The sequence below is a fragment of the Balearica regulorum genome, chromosome 17 (genome assembly GCF_011004875.1).
Source record: "Balearica regulorum gibbericeps isolate bBalReg1 chromosome 17, bBalReg1.pri, whole genome shotgun sequence".
Classification (NCBI taxonomy): domain Eukaryota; kingdom Metazoa; phylum Chordata; class Aves; order Gruiformes; family Gruidae; genus Balearica; species Balearica regulorum.
The window spans coordinates 12,017,007-12,037,362 of NC_046200.1; the positions used below are offsets into that span (position 1 = coordinate 12,017,007).

A 20,356-nucleotide genomic window follows, 5' to 3' on the forward strand; every position below is an offset into this window, starting at 1 on the left:
AAGTGACTGCTCATGAGCAGAACCTACCCTCTTTTCCACAACTGCAGGACTATTAATAGCCTCGAAGTATTCAAACAAGAACATTTCAGATCAAGGCAGCCAGAGCTAGAACTCTACATCCTCTAGTACAGTTTCATAAGATATAGTTCTCCAGCCTCTGCTTTCATGTTTTGTTCTAATTTAGAACAAAATAATTCCTCATGTGAACTTTTTTCCAATTTAGAAAAAGGTGCACATGCACCAGAGAGTCATCCTAAGCATCAAAGGTTCCTTGTAAGATTTTTGCCCCTGTGAAAGTCACTTAACAGGAGTTTCTCAGTTTTAAGTTCTGCCAGAATGGGACATGGCAGTAGAAGTTGGCCAGAAACATCACATTTATCATGCAGTAAGGTACTACCATAAAGAACTAACACCCACTTAATAGAAATGGCTGCTTACACCTAATGACACATTGCATGCACAGTGGCAAACCATGTCAGAACAACTTTATTTCTTCACAATCTGAATAACATCCTCATCTTCAAGAGTATGGTCTTTACCAACTTTTTGAGGGTTGTGTTTAACAGATGAACCCCAGACCAGTGCACTGAAAGGAGAAGAAAAATCAAATTTAAAAGGATTAGCAGTATAATATGCAAACAGCAGAACAACAGCTATTTCTGTCACAAAGCTAATACAGAAAGCAATGCTTAAGAGCTATTTTTGTTCTCCTGCAAGTACCTGGATGAGTGGTCTGTGTGAACCAGAGTACAAGCAACTCAAAACAAAGTATGGAAGTCATCCAAAATACTTGTGCATACAGGATGATGGTGTGTAATACTGCATCTAATGCTACTTTCAAATGTAAAGAAAAACATTTATCCAGGAAATATCATAGGAACATCAAATATAGTAATTTAAGTATTAGGTTTAATTGTCACAGGGAGATCTATGCCATTCAACATTTAAAGAAAAATAATCAAACCCTGTTTTCCCTTCTAGTTTACAAGAGAATGAAAGAATATACCAGGAGGCAGATTATTTTCCATTCTCTGTAAATTATTCTTTTACAATAATACTTACTATTTAAAATCTTTAATGAGATTTTTGTGGATCTTCATGCAAAAATCCTCCACTGTGGTCTTGCAGTAAGGTAGTACCACAGGAGAGGTGTAGTCTGGGAGCTGCCCTTTAGGTTTGGTGTAGCTGTAACACAGAACAATCAGTCAATAACAAAATCTCCTCTTCTCTTTCAACTCATCCTGAAATTTCATAGGTTATTTGCACTGTCATCCTACGTGCTTGTGCCGAGTTCCGCTATTTCAGTGGTGGCAATAGATAATATGTAAATCGTTTGGTATTCCAAAGCTTAAAATGTATCTGGGTACCCAATGGCTGCAGCAGCTTCTCCCTTGTAACTGCAAAGGTTTATCCCTAGTGAGTTTTCTGTAGTTGCTTAAAAGATGACACAAGAATAGATGGAAAAGAACATCTACTGTATTATGGTTCTGGTTATTTTTCTGTGGAAAACTTAATGTGTATTAGGAAAAAATCTGAGAGTCTATAGCCCAGATACTTAGACATACTAAATCCCTTTTTACAATAGATTATGTATTGTCACAAGGAGAGAGATATACATTTAAACAACTACAATCACTGCATTACGAGTATTAATAGATTCATCCATAAATTCATCTGAAGAAACGCATTAGTAGTATGAGGTAAACCTGTAATAATTTATAGTAAAAATATCTGAAAGGCTAGATGAAGAACTAATATCAGTTAAGAGAGCTGAATGCATGTCACTCATGAGAGACTGAAAAGAGGTACTTCTGAAATTCATAACTTTGCACTAAATTTGTTTAAATTTTGTTTTCAGGAATTTTTTAAAACTTATTTTGGACTTGATTTCACAAGGTCCTCATTTAATTCCCCTACAAGAAGTTCACAGCACTTGTGAATGTTAGGAAATGCTCCACCATACAACAGACGAGGAGCACAATCTCCTGATTTACAGATTAAACATACTTCAGTGACAAAAGACATCATCATTGGAAAGCCAGAGTTCTATGCCAGCAGAAAAACACTGTAAAAAAATCATCATTTATCAATTTTTGAGACATTTTTCAGTCTCAGCCTTATACTGAACTCCACAGAAGGCAGCAATTGGGACTTACATTCGTACTAGCTTCAGGTAGTCCCAAATTTTCTCCAGCAGATCATCAAAGTTCCAGCGATGATGAGCAGATATTGGTACACAGTGGGGTACTTTGTAAATGATATCTAGTTCCTCGATGGAAATCTGGTCAATTTTATTTAGGACGTAAATGCACGGGATGTAAACCCTGCAAAGAGAAAGGAATACCATTACAGCAGCCTAGCAGCAATACACTGCTACCTTCAAAAAATTTGATTTTTTAAAAGGACAGCAAGGTACTGAACAGCACATGTTGATACCACATTGCTAGCTTAGCTTCTGTAGGAAGCAAACCTCAGAGATGATTCTTTTCTTTGTAATATAAATTGCAAGAATGCCAAAGCCAGGGTCCCAACAGTACCTGTTCCCTTCGACAACATCAATTAGGTCATCAGCAGTGGCATCGCTGCGCAGTGTGACATCAGCATTGTGAATTTTATACTCTGCTAAGATGCTCTTCACTGTTTCAGTATCCAGCTCACTCTGAGGACACTGCATGTAGACACAGTATTAAGGAATGGAAGAGTTTACAGCCAAATCAAGCATTACAATTAATTACGCTATCACCTAGAAATCACTGCATATAGGTTACGAAAAATAATAGCCGCATTGTTAAGTTGTTGGACTTGACTGAGATTTTACCATAGTTAGCCTCAGCAGAGGGGAAAAAAAGAGATTTAAATCATGACAGCTTTATTTATATTAATGCCACTGACAGCTGCAATCAGACATTTCAAAAGTAATGTTTGCTGTCAATCTGGGACCAGTTGCAATACAAACTTGCCTATCTACTAGGTTAGTGCCCAGACAACTGCATGTTAGGTACCTAGATTCCAGAGCAGAGTTCTGATTTTTGGTATCTCTGGCTATTTTTACTTTTTTAAAGATTCAGTGGTAAGTGAAAAATGAGGAGTAGTCCAGGTTGCAAGGCCTGGAACTCTGAGCTCTCTTCTCCAGAAGAATGCTTTAGTCACCAAACGAGGGGCAGGTTTTTTGCACACTCTCATTTGGGCCTTGGAACTTGTAATTGTTGGAAAGCGACCAAGCCTCCGATTTGGGGGTAAGGAGGTAGCCAGCCAGGCTCCTCGGGCAGGTATGGATGGCCTCCAAGAAAAGTAACTGACTACAGCACAGTACTGCAGTTCAGCTTCTAAAGAAGTCATAGCACAGGAATGGTCCTAGGCATACCGCTAATTGCAAATGCCTCTTTCTTGAAGCATTTTTTTTTTTAAATTTTGGTTAAAGAAAACTTGCAACTTACTGTGGCTGTAAGGTTAATGCCTCCTTTATCCTTTTTTTTAAAGCCAATATTGGGGGGCTTACTATTCAGACGAATTCCAAATCCCTCCAGTTCATTCTCAATGATTTTCTTGTGACCAAGGGGTTTCAGCACATCCAGAACAATCAGAATGAGATTACAGGTTCGAGCAACTAAGAATCAGAAAAAGAAAATCATCCCTCAAAAAAGTATACTCACACACAATCTGAGACAAAACAACACAAAATACGGGTCAGTGGCTGATGACAATATTAAACCCCTGAAGGCCAGGACATTGCTTATTTTTAAATTCCAGTGAAAGAAGTCTGTAGCGCTGGCCAAGCATCACTGATGTTTAATATGGATTACATCTGCCTTCAAAATTGGTAATATACCTTCACTGCAGTGTCAACGCAGAGCACGAACTCAGCAGATGCATAAAGCCGCAACTGAAGCCAGAATGAAATGAAAATGGCTACTGCTTCACAGCAGGCAGCTCAATTCCAGCATACAATTCAGCTTTTAGGATGCCTCCAGCTCTAATGTACTCACCTGCGATGACTTGCCGTCCTCTGCCTTTACCATCCTTGGCACCTTCAATAATTCCTGGGAGATCAAGTAGCTATTTGTTCAGAACAAGGAAAGTAACTTGTGAGAAAAATACTTTTCTTCATGGAGAAAATAAATCTTACTTTTACCTTTCTCCTAAACCAGCTGACTCTACTGCAGATCTGAATAGAATATTGCAAAATCATTTCCCCTTTGATTCTTATATATGATATTATCCCACGTGTTCTATTGGTACAATGGTACAGATCATCTCATAGAGAATATGAGAACTACCACAGGAACTTCCCAGAGAAAAAAAGCAAAGCAGGGTAAAATTAGTACCTCATGGAAATGCTTCCAATGTATTCTCAAGCACTTTTACATGTCACTTCTAACCTGCTAATGTCAAGCTAGACGATTCAGCTGGAACACCACAGCATCTATATAGACAATTTTATCCCCAGAGACACAAAAAGATCTCACCTGTATCTTTGCTCCTTTGTATCTAATGACTCCAGGCACAGTAGTTAGTGTAGTGAATTCATATGCTGCCACTTCAGAGTACACACCAGCAAGATTACTTAGTAGAGTAGATTTCCCCACTGATGGAAAACCCACAAACCCAATTCGGGCATCACCTGTCTTTGCCACATCAAAGCCTGCAAATAAGAAGCAAAAATATTTGTTTAAAGATGGCCATTTTCTGTCTTCGAAAGTTCTGGACAACAGTCCCACTGTTACTTTTAATATTGCCTGAGTGAAAGCCAGGTAAGCTTCCCTACGAGGAGAACGATAGTATGAAACAGAGAGTTCACAATCTATACTGCCTTGCACCAGTATAAAACTTCATGGCATGTACCTGTCAATGAAGTATAAGCTGCAAGAGTTCCCAGTGGGCTATAATTGGCTTGGGTGTAGGTGGAACATTCCCTTAAGCACTGCAGCATACACAATTCATATCTTTATACATAAAAATAGGTGCCTCCTGCAAGATGCTTCTTCATATAAACCCCCTAAGACTTCTGCAAATACAAGATTATATTAGCCAAAACACAGAAATCTGTTCATACACGATTTAACAAGGGCCCCACCCCAAAGCCCTAGAAAGTGCCACAAACCACGGCTAAGGTCCTGTACTGGGAACAAGAGGGAGGGAAGAAGGTTGCTCCGATTTATTCGGCAGTCTGACACGATTTAAGCGGACAAGAGCCACCCCCGTTAGATCGATTTCTGTCACACACCCCGCACTTCAGCAGGGAGGAGCGGGCACTTCTGCAGAGGCCGCTGAAGCCGCCCGGAGCCTTCTCGCAGAGCAACGCACCTTCCCCGGGGCCGCCGCCGCCGCCTCCCTTGGGGGTGATGAGCTCCCGGCGTAGCTTGGCCAAGCGGGCCTTCAGCAGCCCCAGGTGGTGAGCCGTGGCCTTGTTCTTCTGCGTGCGGGCCATCTGCAAGAGCACGGAACCGAGGACTCACCACCGGGAGAGGCTCTGCCGGGCCGCACCACCCCTCGACTCCCGCGCGGCGCCTCACGACCCCAACAGCGCCGGGAGGGCCCCGCCACCCCCTCACGGAGCAGCACCGTGGCCACCCCTGCCTCCCCCGGAGCCCCGCGATCGCCTGGCCCGGCCCAGCCCCGACCGGGAAGAAGGCCGACGCGTTACCTCGGCCTCGATCTCCGCGATCTTCGCCAGCGTGCCGCTCATCTCGGCGGCAGGTCCCGGCCCCGGCCGGCAGCCACCACAGCAGCACCCCTCCTCAGGCCCGGCCCGGCAGCGCGCAGGCGCAAAGCGGCCTCTCGCGGGAGCAAGGCCAGAGCTCGCGAGAAGTCAGCGGGCGCGCGCCTGGCGGCAGGCGGGAAAGAGCCCGCGGCGCGCGCCGCCTGACCCGCGCGCCTGCAGCTCGCGCACTGACCTGGCCGGAGGCGCCGCAGCGCCCCCTGCGCGGGCACCGCCGCTCTCGCGCCGCTGGCACCGGTGTGAGGGGAAGGGCGCGGCGGGCTGCGGCGCCGAGGAGGAGGAGTGTGTGATACGTGTGTGTGTGTGTGTGTGTGTGAGGCTGAGGCAGCTGTGGGGGTGTAGGAATCGGCATGAGCCTACGATGCCGTCTGTGTGAGAGAGCTGGTGAGGGGAGAAAAACGGTCGTTGTGAGGCTGTGGGTATTCGTTTGTGAGGGAGGCACTGGCGTTGTGGTGGTGAGAGTGAGTGTGGCAACCGGCGTGAGGCTGAGGCTGTGGGTGTTCGTCTGTGAGAGAAAACGTGCTCGAGGTGTGGTGGGGAGAGTGAAAACGGCTGTGTGGTGAGGCAGGGTGGCTCACAGGTGTGTGGGCAGGCCTGCCTATGGAGCCGGGGGCACTGGCTGCCCGTGAGGGGAGGTGGCATGTGCCTTTCCCTGTGGTTAAACTGGACCTGGTGCTTCGACGTACGCGGAGATCTGCCTCTGCCCTGGTCTTCCTTGTAGCCCACTTGCAGTTCTGCTCATCACCAGGTGTGTAGATGTGCGTATGTATTCCACAGTCCTGCTGAATCGGGTAGAGCTGATACTCTGCTCGTAGGAGAGCCTTCTTTAGCTGATGCTTAACAAAAGCAGGACTTCCATACTGAAGCTTTCTCACGGCTCCTTTCAGCTGAGCCCAGGCCATACCACTTTGCCCCAGGGACATCTGTAACTGTCCATTGAATGCAGGCTAATTAAATAGATAAAGGATTTTTTTTTAATGGCCCCTTCAGAATGTAAAAAGCCGAGTACCTCCAGCTCTTGACAGTATTACAAGAAGCCAAACAATTGGATTTGGAATAAAAAGTATTTTTATGAGGAATAAGGAAATACATTTTTATAAGTTTTCAGGATTTCAGAGCGTCTAACTTTGTTTCCCTGTCATATTTTGTCCAAATTGGAATAATTTCTGGAAACCTTCTTCTCCATATTCAGTAACCTTTCCAGGAAAGCTTTTCTGTCTCTGTTTATTACAAAGTCTGGTTTTATATGATGTATTCAAATCTAACACTTAACATGGTTTTTAAACAAAAATACACTCTCCTGAGCCCATACTGTAGAAGACAGTGAAGAAGACACTTGCAGAACCACCTACCACGTCTTCAGACAGGATACTGAGTATTGTAGGACTGACAAAATTTAACTAACCTTATAACAGTTTTGGTAATAGCATTGTTACAGATCGTTAAGTCGTCTTTAACCTACAGTAAAAAGAAAAAAAAAGCACTAGAGCAGGGTAAACCACACTGCCGTTTGCTATCGCTCTGCCTCTGCATATCTCCTGCTTGTCTCATCTTAATCAAAAAAGCAGCCTCTAATGTCATGAACTCTTTATAGTAGAAACTGTCATTAGTATAAGCTAATACAGAGCTTACTAAAATAGAATCTCAAATAAAATGGGATTACTATTCCTCAGAATGTTAGCTCAGCTAAGCTAGGGTAAATATAAATGCACCTACCGCTGTATATTTGTTCATGGTTTTTCTAATTATTTCTTGTGAACAATATCAGTTTTCAACACAGGACATAGCAGATTTGGTCCTGGTATAAATTTTTTCCCACTTAACTTCAGATGGAATTGGACTTGTTTAAGCCTCAGCTGACTTCAGCCATACAGTCCACATTTGTGGTCCCTTTTAGTAACAGGAAAAACACTGCGAAAAATGCAAATTTTGAATACTTAATCAGGGTTTAAGACCACCTCTATTTTTGCAGTAGATGATGCCTAACTTAAGAACTTGTTGCTAGCAACAGTAATAGTTGTTCTTACAAACTGACTCCAAATCCTATATATTGAATCTAACTAAAAGTTATTCTTCCAAGTGTGGGCTGAATGAACAAAAGATGTCAATAACATATATGGTTTGAAAATTTAGTTATGGGAGGTTTTTATTTTGCTGGTTTAGGTATTCGTAGTTTTAACATACAACTGCTCAGTATATGCTCTTAAATCCTTTTTTCCCTAGAAAGTTACTGAAGCAAAGACCCTATAAGGAATTTAGACACCTAAAAAGTGTTGAGTATTTTCCTTAATGACCTGAAGGGAGTAAGAGTTTAATTAACAAAGATAACTTGTCTCATTTTTTTTTCTAGCCTAATTAACACTTTCAAATCGGTTAGAATATTTAAAGTAGTTCATATTAGTTTATAACAGCACCCTCTTTTAAGCCTCAGAAAGACTTGTTCAATAGAGTTTAGTTCCAGGTTGTGAATAGGGTGTAATTATTTTTATTTACTGTGATGATAATGACTCTTGTGATTTTTTAATATAAAGGCGTTTTATGTGATGTGGCGCTTGGAAAACGGGGTGGTTATGACTGTGAGAAGTTAGGTGTGACAACTGGGAAAGTGATGGAAAGGTGGGTAATTGTGAATGGATAAATGTTGACCTCTGAGGGCAGCAGTCAAAGCTAGAAAATGGACAGCAAATGATAACAGTTTGTTAAAAAAAAAAAAGTCAGAGAAGGGAAAAATCAAGAAAAATATTCATAGAAAATTGGATATAATGTCAGAAGAGGAAGAAGCCCCCAGTGGAACCTGAGGGGAAAATGAAAAGAGATGCAAGAGACTGAGATCTACTTGAAAGGTTAATTGAGCTTTATAGTGGGTGCTGATGGAAGATGTAGTATGTGAATTGCCTTTTTTTTTTTTTAATTAAAATGTCTATGTATGTTTTTTTAAATTGAGAGCATTCCATTTAGGAAATCTAGATGAAGTGCAAGAAAGGGTATATTTCCAAAGGTTGTAAATTGCACAACAGTAGCAGAGTCTCTCAGGTGGCTAACTGCCTACTATGTAAGACAATACCCAATAAAGATAAAAAATTAATAATAATAAATAAAAAAGCCCAAATTATCAACTAGTCATATGAATTACTAACTGACAAAGTATATAACATAAGCACTTTTCTAATAGGGTAAGGAAAGCAATATACTACCGCATGTTTAGAAAATGCAGGAAAACTGCACCTGAAATAAAGGCTCTCTCATCAAACAATTAAGAAACATGATACAATATGGAATCGGTGATTAGGAAAAAATAGGAGTTTGTGTTTCATCAAGCTACAATGACAGGAATGTGACTGAAATGGCACATACCTCATTAGCAAGATTTGAGTGATGGAGGACTGTAGCAGAAATGGGTGTTGGAAATTCATATTCTATGTACTCCAGTCCTGCTGACTCATTGATTTTGAGCAAGTCATTTCCTTTACTTGTGCCTCATTTTTATTTTTGCACAACAGGAATGTGCAGTTGCCACAGAATGATTGAAACTTTCATGTTTCCATAGCACTGCCCTGCGAGTATGATAACTGTAGATCACTTCAGTAGGAGAGCTGAGTAGTTAATGCATTTAGTGCGTTTTCTGTCAAACTACCAATTTTAGTTAAGCTGCTTCATTATGGGTGAAATTCTGAAACAGCTATTATTTTACCTTGAGTACGAGTTTTACTTACATGAGATGCAAACTAAGTACGTTGAGAAGAAGCTTGCAAGTCTTTTGGATAACCATGTAAAATTTACTATTGTAAAATATGTGGTAAAAACTCTGAGTATGAAATTCATTGTGGTAACTTGTGTAGTGTATGCTTCATTAAAACCCCGTAAAGACCCTTAAAAATAAGCAGTGCATGCTCACTTAGTTTGGCATTTTTAAATTTTTTTTTCTTTTCCTCCTTTTTATTCTAATAAATAACTTCAGTGGCAAAATACTTGTGGATATCAAGTATATTCATAGTGCACTGAGAAGATCGTTTTAGCTTAAGAGCTACTCTGGTAGTACAGCACTTGTGGTTTTGGTATTTCACATTATGACAGAAGCTGTAGAATACACTGGCAAGCAGCTGCACCAATGCTACATGTGTGTTTGTGGACTTGCTAGGGACTACATTTCTAGCTTAGTGGTGGTGATTTCTGCAGGATCTAAAAAAGTGGGAAGGAGGTGATGGAGAGGAAATCAAATCATCATTGCCCGTGAAACAAGGCTCTTGAAATTTCATATCCTCTCAGCAATTATCACCAGGCCAGTGAAAAATAATCTGTATCAAATGATAACCTTGACCTGAGTACTTATGATTTTAAGAATTATGGGTATGGGACTGTAACTAACCTGTCAGAGTTCCCTCATGAAAAAACTGCAAGTTAAGTGCAAGTTAAGGCATATAGAGAATCTGTTCATTTTAAGGTGATTTTTCTGTGGTTTTTTTTTTCTTTTACAATTTTGCAAACTTACCTTTGGTTTGGTTTTGTTTTTCCTATGAATCGTACTTTGATTTGAGAACTGCCTGCTAATTAACCCTATTATTACTTCAGGGAAGAACTGCTCATGCTGAAGAAGAGACAAACCTTTTTAAGGTGGTTATAATGAGCTGATTAAGGGCCAGCCTCATACCCGTTTGGAAGAAAGATTTTGAGAACCCTGCTATCAAAAGGTAAGATTTTTGAGATCTATAGTACTGAGTCTTCAATGAAACCATAATAGCGATTGCCTGAGGTGAAGTAACTCTGGAAGTTGACGCAATTCACATCTTCATTGATTCTTGAGGCAATAGACAGAAAGTTGTGGGTCTTTTGAATGTTTTAAGAAATACAGATGTATCCATTCATAGTTGTCTTCCTGGATTAATTTTTTTTATGTCAGTTTACTTGGTATTTGTGGAGAAGTCCTTCTGAGGACAGCACAGTGGTTTAGCTATTAATCTGTAAATACCAAACATTCGCTACTTGCATTGCATATTTAGGATTGTATTGTAATGTGTGTTTTACATGAGAAAGTTGTCTGTCAGGTTTACTTAGCTAGGCATGGATGCCTAATTCATGGGGAGCTGATTAGATGGAATCCTAGGTGTAGTATTCCCATTTTGACCAGACCCTTAATGTGGCTGTCTTGTTCTGAATGGCTCAGGTTGCTTTGGTTCCAGGCAGTCTAGAATAAGTTAAACTGGGCGGAGTGAAGAAATTAGGGGAACAAAAGGGAGATTAAGTATCGAAGGTTGGCTTCCCAGGCTGTGTTAAATTAGTTTAACAACAAAAAGTTCTGTAGTTTAGCATCAGCTCCCCAGACTCTGTTGTGGACTGCCATGCAACAGATGGACTACACAGGGCACGAGTGCAGTGAGGAGAGCGATCAAGAAGAAGAAAAGCAAACAGTGCAGTTTTCCCTTTTTAAAATAACTCTTTCTGCATACTTTTCATAGCATCATATACCTCCCTATTAGCAGTTGCTGTTATTTTTGTGAGAATGCTAGGTATTTTTAAACAAGAGTTGTTTGTCTGTTTCTAGAGGAGAAAGCTGATAAATCACTAACTCATGTCTGGATTACAGAGGCAACTGTGCTATCTCCAAGTCTGAGAATCCTTGCTGCTAGGGAAAGCATTCTCATGGGATGATTCCCAATAAAAAATTGAGTAAGCTTTAAAAAACTAAATTTAAGTAATAATCAACCTAACAAGTAATGAATGCTGAATTAATTGCTTGTTAGATCAGTCACAGTTAATTAAAATTCCAGTGAAAGCTCAGAAAAACTGACAGCTACTCACTGGAATTGCAAGTGTGCCATGAAATGTGCAATGTTATATATTTCTGTGGAGCATGCATAAAAAGGAAATGGTTCATATGACTGAATTAGCTGGCACAAGTGTTATGCAGAAATGTCTCTGCTAATGCTATAATCCATGTGAAATAGTGACTAACTAACCTTCAAGAGTATAATAATGGAGACTACTCTGAAAAATTTCAGTAGCCTCAAGACCTACACAGATGCATGAATTGAGAATGTTCAACAAATAGGTATGACTCAAGTCTAATTAACGTATACCCAAATATATTTGAATAGATTTGACTGTAACAGAGTCTTTTGTTGCCTCCTGTATTTGCAGACCAATTTAAGGTCTGCACTTCGGAGTAAGGCCAGTAGCAATTGATGTGCAGTGAAGTGAGCAATGTACAGTGTACAGTCCCAAATGGTACACACATGTTCAGAGCAAAAGAAGATTTTTAATAGTATTGAAATACCAATCAAAGTGCTTCAGCAGGGACCAGACAGCTGCAAAACATTTAGGGACAGCTCAGGAATTCCCATGAGCAGAAGAGAGACAGGAAATAGTGAGAAGCTGAATAAAGTAGCTGAAGAAAATGCCTTTATTTGAGAGAGGTGAATTCAAAAGAAGTTCAGCAGATCCCAGTGTAGAAGATGTCAGAGAAAATAAATTAGGAATCATTTGAAAAGGGGAGGAAACTCTGTATACTGAAAATGTAAATTTTTTAATTCGAATTTAAAACTCTCTTTCACATCATCTGGAACTTTATCTTCAAGACTGTAACTAGCTAGTTGTGATGATAAATGAGTTAATCGTACCTGCATACTTCCCTTAAGTATGGGGAAATGATATTTAGTCATCACATTAAATTTAGGAAACTTCATCTTCCAAGTCTGTTTATACTGATGAGCTAATATTTGTCTCAGTATGGCACAAACTGCTTATTTGCAAATAGAAGAAACTTGGCTACACTGTAACAAATGCTAGTTGAATGACTATTTTGATAGTCTAATATTGTGAGAAGGGGTAAGTTTGGGACCAGAAGAAGTTCTTTGAATGTGTTGGTGAAGCCATAAGGTGGGGAAGGCCAGTATAGTAAGAGTGGAAGTACTGAAAGGAGAGATCCAGCTGTTACCATGCCAGAGTGCTGAGGAGCTGAGGCGAATGGTGTGGTGGTGTCCTTGTGATTTCCTTGGGAGTGCAATGTGCTGGCAGTCATTAACGAGCATCCAGCAACCTACTCAGAATGAGCTGCCAGCATGCTGATCCGGCATCCTCATGGCAAGTATGACTGGGTCACTTGCCAAGAAACATCCATGCTTTGGGGTGAATACTTAGCTTTTACCTAAAGAAGCAGGCAGGGTGTGGAGGATGGTGCCTTTTAAACAGGAGGGCTGGAAGCTGAAACCAGAACATTCCATGGCAACTGGAGAAAGTTCTGAGGAAAGTGCAGTGAGAGCGGCAGGACCCCCCTCCCCCTGCCTACAGGAGAGACAAAGAACAGGCAAGGAGGGAACTGAAATAGGAAGCAGGAACCATGTCAGGAGGCTGGGGACTAAAAGAAAGCAAATTAATAAACCACTGGGGGGAAAGGCGCACAACTGACCAAAACCACTAGGAAAGATAAGCAAATTCCAGATTCTTTTACTGCTCCGTGTGTGTGTGCGCATGCAGGCTGGCTAGTAGGTTTCAATATAATAATTTTCCTCACTGTAGCAAGTACAGCTCTTGTGTTTGTGGCACACAACCAGACTTACGGAATGTGAGCACTTCATTATCTATATAATACGGTGTATTTGAGCTGGGTTCATCAGAACTGCTACCACTCAGACAACCTCAAATTTCTAAAAATACATGTTCATATCAAGGGGTGTGCATGCATAACACAGTAATAAAAAGCTACTGTTAATATTCTGCCTGCAGTGTAGACAAACAGTTCCTATCAAAAGCTGGAGAAATCCAGTGTACAGGCTGAGGGCACTGTGGCCCTAAGTGTTAATGTAATGTTGCATTTTGGAAGTTGGAAGCTTGGTGCGCTCATTTGCACATCAGTACCCAGAATGCTTTTTCAGTTCCATCACTATTTAATTCAAGAGCTGGGTTCGAGCTCTTGGAAGGCTGTGTAGTTTGTGATGCCCTCGCATGTGCTAAGTTCAGTATTTTCCACAGAATAGTTTAAGTGACGATACTGGATTGCGAATAGGTCATCCAAGGATTCTTAATTAGGCTTGATTTTACAAATGCAAAAAAGTGCCCTTGAACACTTTAAAAAGTATTGTCTTTAACAAAACAAAGAACTCTGCTTTGAAAGTGTGTGGGGGGGGGCATTTCTCCCAAAGTAGAGAAAAATTCTTCTGTGAGACAGAAAGCAAAATTCAGCTGAAAATGAGTAATGATGATGATGTTGAAAGAGAAGCGCTTCATAGAGAGACCTTGAGCACACGGGGAAGATTCAGCACTAGGACAGTCCAAGCAGCCCCGCCAGTGAAGTAGAGCGGTGCGTTTGGAGTGTTAACCGAGGGCCCGGGAAGGCTAACTTCAGGGCAGCGGACTCCTGCAGCGTGGGGTGTGCTTGGACCCGAGGGAAGCCCCGGGCAGCACGAGGCTCAGCGGGGCAGCAGTTCCCCCAACATGGAGGCAGGCACTCGGGGCCGTGCAATTGCCCGTGCCTCCCGCAGCCCCCGGCCCGCGGGTACCGTTTCTCCCGACTGCTCCCGAGAGGAGGGCATTTTTGCTCGGGAAGAATTCCCGCTGTACCCTTTCCCTCCCCCACAATGCCGGCGCCTCGCTCTTTTTAGTCAGGCTGAGAGTTGATCCTGGTACGGGGGGGGGTGGGGGTGAGAATTGCAATGAAAGAGCGGGGGGAGGCCGCTCTGCTCTGCAGCCCCTGGCCCCTCTGGGATCGGCTCTCCTCAGGCGAGGCGAGGAGGTGGGGGCCGCTCTGCGCCTCTGCAGCTCCGGGAGGGTTTGCATTGGACGATTTGCGCCTGGGGAGGGGGGGAGGTTGCCTGCAGCCCCCCCCCCCCATCCCCCGCCGGCCCCTCCTTCTCTCTCCGGCGGGAGGGGGGCCTGGGGGGCTAGCTACAGCCCGGATATTTGGGGGAGGGGGCGAGCGCAGCCCCGCCGCCCCCGTGTGCCGCGGGCGGGGGCCTCGCTGCCGGCTCGGCATTGGAGGATCGGTGCTGGGGAAGGGGGAGACTGCAGCCCCCAGCCCCCGCGGGCGGGCGGGGTGGGGGCCGGCCTGCTGGCTCTGGCTGCTCTTGCATTGGCGGATGCGGGGAGGGAGGGGGGCAGGAAGCGGGGGGGCAGGGGGGAGCCCGAGTGGCTGGAGGGGGGGTCTTTATGAATAGGGTGGGGGTCTTCTCGGCCAAAGAAGAGAGAAAAGTTTGCGGCGTCGGTGGTGCGGGTGCAGCGACGCGGGCGGGGCCCGGACCGGAGCCGGCGGCGGCGACGCTTGGTCGGGGAGCAGCAGCCGGGGGGCCCCCGCTGGATTTTTGTAGGGGGGGTGGTATCGCCCCCTCCTTCTCCTCCCCCCAGGGGTGAAAGTGCAAGAGGAAGTGCAGCCGCTGCCATCTTTCCTCCGCTCCAAACACACAGGGACGGACGGAGCCGGCAGCCCGGAGCCGCAGCCGCCGGAGCCCCCTCCCTCTCGGCTCGCTGCAGCCGCGCCGCGCACGCCCCTTCCCGCGGCGGCCTCCGCGGCCGCAGCGCCTCGTGGCGGCCGGGCCCGGGCGGAGCTCGCGCGTCGGCGGCCGCGGCGGCCCCGCGCGGCGCGCGCCCCTCCGCCGCCCGAGCCTTTTGTCTCGCCCCCCCTGCAATCCCCTCGCGCTGTGCAGGGAGCGCAGCGCGCGCCGCCGCCGTCGGCCCGGACAGGGGCGGGGAGGAGGAGGCGGCGCGCGCCGCCGGGCGGCCTGAGAGCGCGCGCCCCCTGCGGGCGCCAGCGGGGCAGCGCAGCCCCATGGAGCGGGTGAGCGAGGCCGCCGCCTGCGGCCCCTCGTCGGGCTGCTACACGTACCAGGTGAGCCGGCACAGCGCCGACATGCTGCACAGCCTCAACCAGCAGCGCAAGAACGGCGGCCGCTTCTGCGACGTGCTCCTGCGCGTGGGCGACGAGAGCTTCCCGGCGCACCGGGCGGTGCTGGCCGCTTGCAGCGAGTACTTCGAGTCGGTGTTCAGCGCGCAGCTGGGCGACGGGGCAGGTGGCGGCGGTGGCGGCGCGGAGGGGGGCGCGACGGAGGCGGCGGCGGCCGGCGGGGCTGCGGCGGCGGCCGGCGGGGCCCCCGGGGGCGGGCGGGAGCTGGAGATGCACACCATCAGCTCCAAGGTGTTCGGAGACATCCTGGACTTCGCCTACACGTCGCGCATCGTGGTCCGGCTGGAGAGCTTCCCGGAGCTCATGACGGCCGCCAAGTTCCTGCTGATGCGCTCTGTGATTGACATCTGCCAGGAGGTCATCAAACAGTCCAACGTGCAGATCCTGGTGCCCCCTGCGCGCCCCGACATTATGCTTTTCCGTCCAGGGGCTGCGGACCTCGGCTTCCCTCTTGACATGACCAACGGTGCCACTTTGGCACCCAATGGCAACGGCATTGCTGGTATGCCTGAAGATGAGGCCACGCGGGCTGCGCTCACTGCCGCGCAGTCCTCTCTACCTGTCCTGCAGGGTGTGGACCGCCTGCCCATGGTGGCAGGACCTCTGTCCCCACCACTGCTGGCCTCACCCTTCCAGAATGTTGCTGCTAGTGCCCCCACTTTAAGCACCAAGAGGGGCAGAGGGCGACCCCGTAAAGCCAATCTCTTGGACTCTATGATGTTCGGTACCCCAGGGGGGCTGCGAGAGGCTGGTATCCTGCCTTGTGGCCTCTGTGGGAAAGTATTTACGGATGCTAATCGTCTTCGTCAGCATGAGGCTCAACATGGGGTGACAAGCTTACAGCTGGGCTACATAGACATCCCACCCCCAAGACTGGGTGAAAATGGTGTCCCTGGTCAGGATGACCCCGATGCACCCCGAAAAAGAAGCAGGACGAGGAAACAGGTGGCCTGTGAGATCTGTGGCAAGATTTTTCGGGATGTGTACCACCTGAATCGGCACAAGCTGTCACACTCTGGCGAGAAGCCTTACTCTTGTCCAGTGTGTGGCTTACGGTTCAAGCGAAAAGACAGGATGTCCTATCATGTTCGATCCCACGATGGCTCTGTGGGAAAGCCGTACATCTGCCAGAGCTGTGGAAAAGGCTTTTCCAGGTAAGAGAGTACTTACGAGGACCATAGACACAAGTGGAGACCTAGGAAGTTGTCTTTCCTGTCCATTGGGAAACAAGAACAATTTGTATTTAGGATAGTTTGACGGTTCCATTTTAAAATGTTTCGAGAAAGGAGACTTCCATCATTTCTGCTGGGATGCTGTTCTACAGTCTCTTGAAAGGGTTTGAAAGTAATTAAGACATAGAACTGGGAGTCAGCTGGCTTCTGGGTAACGTTCCCAGCTTTGTCCCAGGCTTGATGTATGCGTGTCCTTGGGCAAATCAGTTAGTCTCTCCCTCAAATGACTCTTCTGTGAAATGAGTATTGCAATAATTACCTACCTCACATAAGTGTCTTGAGACTACTGATTTGTAGGTAGTTTGAAGGTGCTGTTGAAGTGCAAAATATTAATACATCTCAAGATTATTATTTTTCTCGTATCCATTTTAAATTTTCTTTTTCTTAACTTCCCTTCATTTCTCTTAGTTCGTAATGTTTTTTATCACCCAAATGTGAAGGAAGAGGTGAGATTTCAAAGGCTGCAGCATCAAGTATCTTTTAATACATGATCTTTGTGTCCTTTGGGTTTACATCCTTCTGAAGGGGATCCTGTTTCTGCCCTGCAACATACGTAAGATCTGTGCATTTAATGTTGCTGATTTTTTGTTGTCGCTGTTTGTGGGAGTTAATTTAATAAGTAGTTTGATACGCATAGTCGTGTTAGCGGTATCTTACGGTCTGAGTTAATGAATTTGAAACTCTCTTGGAGGTTTGATGCTCACTTTGAGACTAGAAGTAGTGGGGGGAGGGGGATGCCTACACTCTGTATTACTTTTGTAGCAGCAACGATTTTCTACAGCAGTAGATTTGCTCTAACAGGAGGGAAGGAATCAAGATATGAAAACAAATCAAAAGGCTACTAGGGCTAGAATTGTCCCAGCTATAAAATGTGCCCCTTCTAGCTCTCTTTTTGATAGAGGGACTTTTTGTTACTGAAATACATTAAGAAAATGTAGACGCTTTTTTTTTTTTTTTACATTAGCAATGATGAGGGGTGCATCGTCATAAGGACTGCAAATTTAGTGATAGAAAGTCAAAAAATGAAAATTTCATCTGTAGGTAGAAGTGAAAGTATATTTCTTGTAGTGCTGCCTGAGATCATCTGCCGATTTTTATTATTTTTATTCACACTTAAAGTTTTCTGCTGTTACTGTATGAAAGCTTTTTGTAAACAAGGGAAAGTGAAACATACATGTTGAGTTTTCATTCTTCCTAGTAAGTTAATGTGAACAGGCAGGAATGCTGTCCATAAAAGTAAACAACACAAATGTCTGCACATCTTTGTAAAATCAGAGTATGAATGAAACATAGAGACTCTTTCTTTAAGTTTCAGTATTCAGTCATAGGAGCAGCCAAAGGAAGTTGGAAGTGCGATGTCTAATTTTAGTATCCTTTCCTTCATTCAGCAACGCAGCACGTGAGGTTGCTAGGCTTGAGGTACCTAGAAGGACCCCCAACCAGTCTTTCCGGTTACTCTGCTCCAGCCCCCTTGCTGGAGCATCAGGTTTAACAGCCTGACTGCAAAGTTCAGTCTATTTTCTTTCTGCAGTGCGTGAATTCCATCCCGCGTCCTCTCATTGGTGCAGCTGGAAAGTTGGGGGAGGAGAGGGTGGAGAACTTGTTTCCAAGCAGTTTTGGCCTGATACAATGAAAAGCTTTATTCCCAATAGGAGAAACTCCCACCAGGAAAATCTGCAGCTATTCAGTTCTGTCTTCTTCAAAGTAGGCTTTACTGATTGTGAAGAATGATCTAACTTTTTTTTTTGAGTAATAATTTGCTCTTCCATTGCACCTTCTAGTTGGGACTTTCAGAGGACTTTATTTGTATTAATGCAGTCTCCCCACCAAGTTGTGAGTTAGGACAGTCTTTTTTTTGTCTTGATGGAAATTGTGTCACAGCAGCAGAGTTTAGAATCGGTCTTTTTGCACAGAGGTGCTTAAAGTTGGCTTCTTACATCCGTGTTTGAGACGTAAACCAAAAGGGTCTGATTTTCAAATATTCAGCAACTGTAAATCAAAGTGCCCTGATTGTCAAGATCCAAATAGGATTTTTGGAAGGGGACATGCAGGCTTGAAAATTGTAGCTTGTATTTCCTATTTTCTCTGATCATTCAGTCATCATTTCTTCCTGAGAAAATGCTGCCTTTTTAGCAAGTTGGAGAGGGTACTTGTCAAGGTAGAGTCCCAGTTGTTGGTGGTCTGGTTCTTGGAAAGTTAAATATCACTACATTTGTAATAGATCCACCACTGGGATCTTACCTTTTTTTTTTTTGTTGTTGTTTTTGGTTTTTTTGGTTAAAATTGTAAGTTTCTTTTTAGTATTTGTTTTAAGTGTGCTTATGTGTATTTTCTTTTAAGGCCAGACCACTTGAACGGACACATCAAACAGGTGCATACCTCAGAGAGACCTCACAAGTGTCAGGTAGGAGCTGGAGGGGTTCAGACTGATGTATGGGTAATCTTTGGCATTGCATTTATGTGTGCAGAGAATTACGAAGTATCAGTAAAAATCCCATGTATGTGTGAATTGGGATAAATGTTTGTAAATAACAGCGTTCAACAGTGACAGCAGCTTTACATCCCTCCCGTACCTCAGCCCCTTTTGTCAGCTTTGGTCCTCCTGCCTCCCTCTCCTTCTACCAGATGTTCTTCCCTACTGCTCTATCCCAGTTTCAACCTAGATCTCTTACCCAGCCACCTTGTCCCTGGGCTTAGAGTCAACATCACAAATGATTCCCTCCACCACCACCACCCCTTTTTTTTTTAATTGTAGTTGGTGCCAATAGGAGACTCCAATGCCAATTTCATTTTTTTTAAGAGTAATTTCGAATAAAATTGGTAAATTATCATAAGTTTCCAATGTACTCTTTTTTTAATCACCATAGCCTTCAGAACATTGCACTGAGCAAAATTGGAAGCTTTTTTTTATCCCAGGGAGAATATACATAACAGCATCACAGTATTCTTTGAAATATGTCATAATGTTGTATATAGTTTTTTTACAGTTAATGAATTATTCATTAGGGTTTGAAAGATAAAATCAAGGAAGATATTTTGTAATTCATTTGTAGAGAGATTTAAAAGGTGCCTGGAAGTATTAAGTAAACCCAAAGTTGAGAATCAGCTTCCACTATCACCCACTGCCTTCACATAGTTGTTGGGCAAACATCTAAAACATTTGTTGGGCTAACAGTCTCCATGCTTGGTCTCTGAAGAAAGATTTATTTAAGTATTTATTTAAAGAAAGTTGGAGCAAGATAATTTTAATTTTCTTTGAAGACAGTGAAGGTTAGAGGACTTTTTTCTCCTAAAATTTTTAACCACATTTCATGAACCTCGTCAATCCTACATGACTGCTGCCTCCTGATCTACGTTTTATCCCCATCTCTTGACACACCTCTCCTGTTTCCTCCAAATTGTGAGAGTTTTGAAGTATTTTGCAACTTTAATAATCCAGTGGACAGTTATTCAGACATACAGAGCTATCTAAAGGTTTCTGTTGACCTCCATATTATCTGTGGAAGCCCAACACTT

General features: G+C 44.3%; 2 protein-coding genes across 9 annotated transcripts in view; one reads left to right on the plus strand and one right to left on the minus strand.

The window, feature by feature from the left end:
• Positions 1-463: 463 nt before the first annotated feature.
• DRG1 (developmentally regulated GTP binding protein 1) lies at positions 464-5,802 on the minus strand. The gene is made up of 9 exons (XM_075769692.1): positions 5,645-5,802; positions 5,305-5,428; positions 4,467-4,642; positions 3,987-4,056; positions 3,438-3,607; positions 2,538-2,668; positions 2,157-2,324; positions 1,063-1,185; positions 464-586 (listed from the first exon to the last, which is right to left on the minus strand). Exons 1-9 carry the CDS (start codon positions 5,684-5,686, stop codon positions 487-489), a joined length of 1,104 nt encoding a protein of 367 aa, XP_075625807.1. The 5' UTR covers positions 5,687-5,802; the 3' UTR covers positions 464-486.
• Positions 5,803-14,862: 9,060 nt separating this feature from the next.
• Positions 14,863-20,356, plus strand: part of PATZ1 (POZ/BTB and AT hook containing zinc finger 1) — a 31,339-nt gene continuing 25,845 nt past the window's right edge. For 4 of the 8 annotated variants that reach the window (XR_012838153.1, XR_012838154.1, XM_075769686.1 and 1 more), the window contains exons 1-2: positions 14,870-16,762; positions 19,181-19,244. Coding sequence is in view for 6 of the 8 variants with exons in the window: in XM_075769686.1 (XP_075625801.1) it covers positions 15,474-16,762; positions 19,181-19,244 (1,353 nt within the window). In the remaining 2 variants the exon portion in view is untranslated. Of the gene's footprint in view, positions 16,763-19,180; positions 19,245-20,356 lie in introns of all 8 variants that reach the window. The other 4 variants (XM_075769690.1, XM_075769689.1, XM_075769688.1 and 1 more) reach the window with 4 other exon arrangements.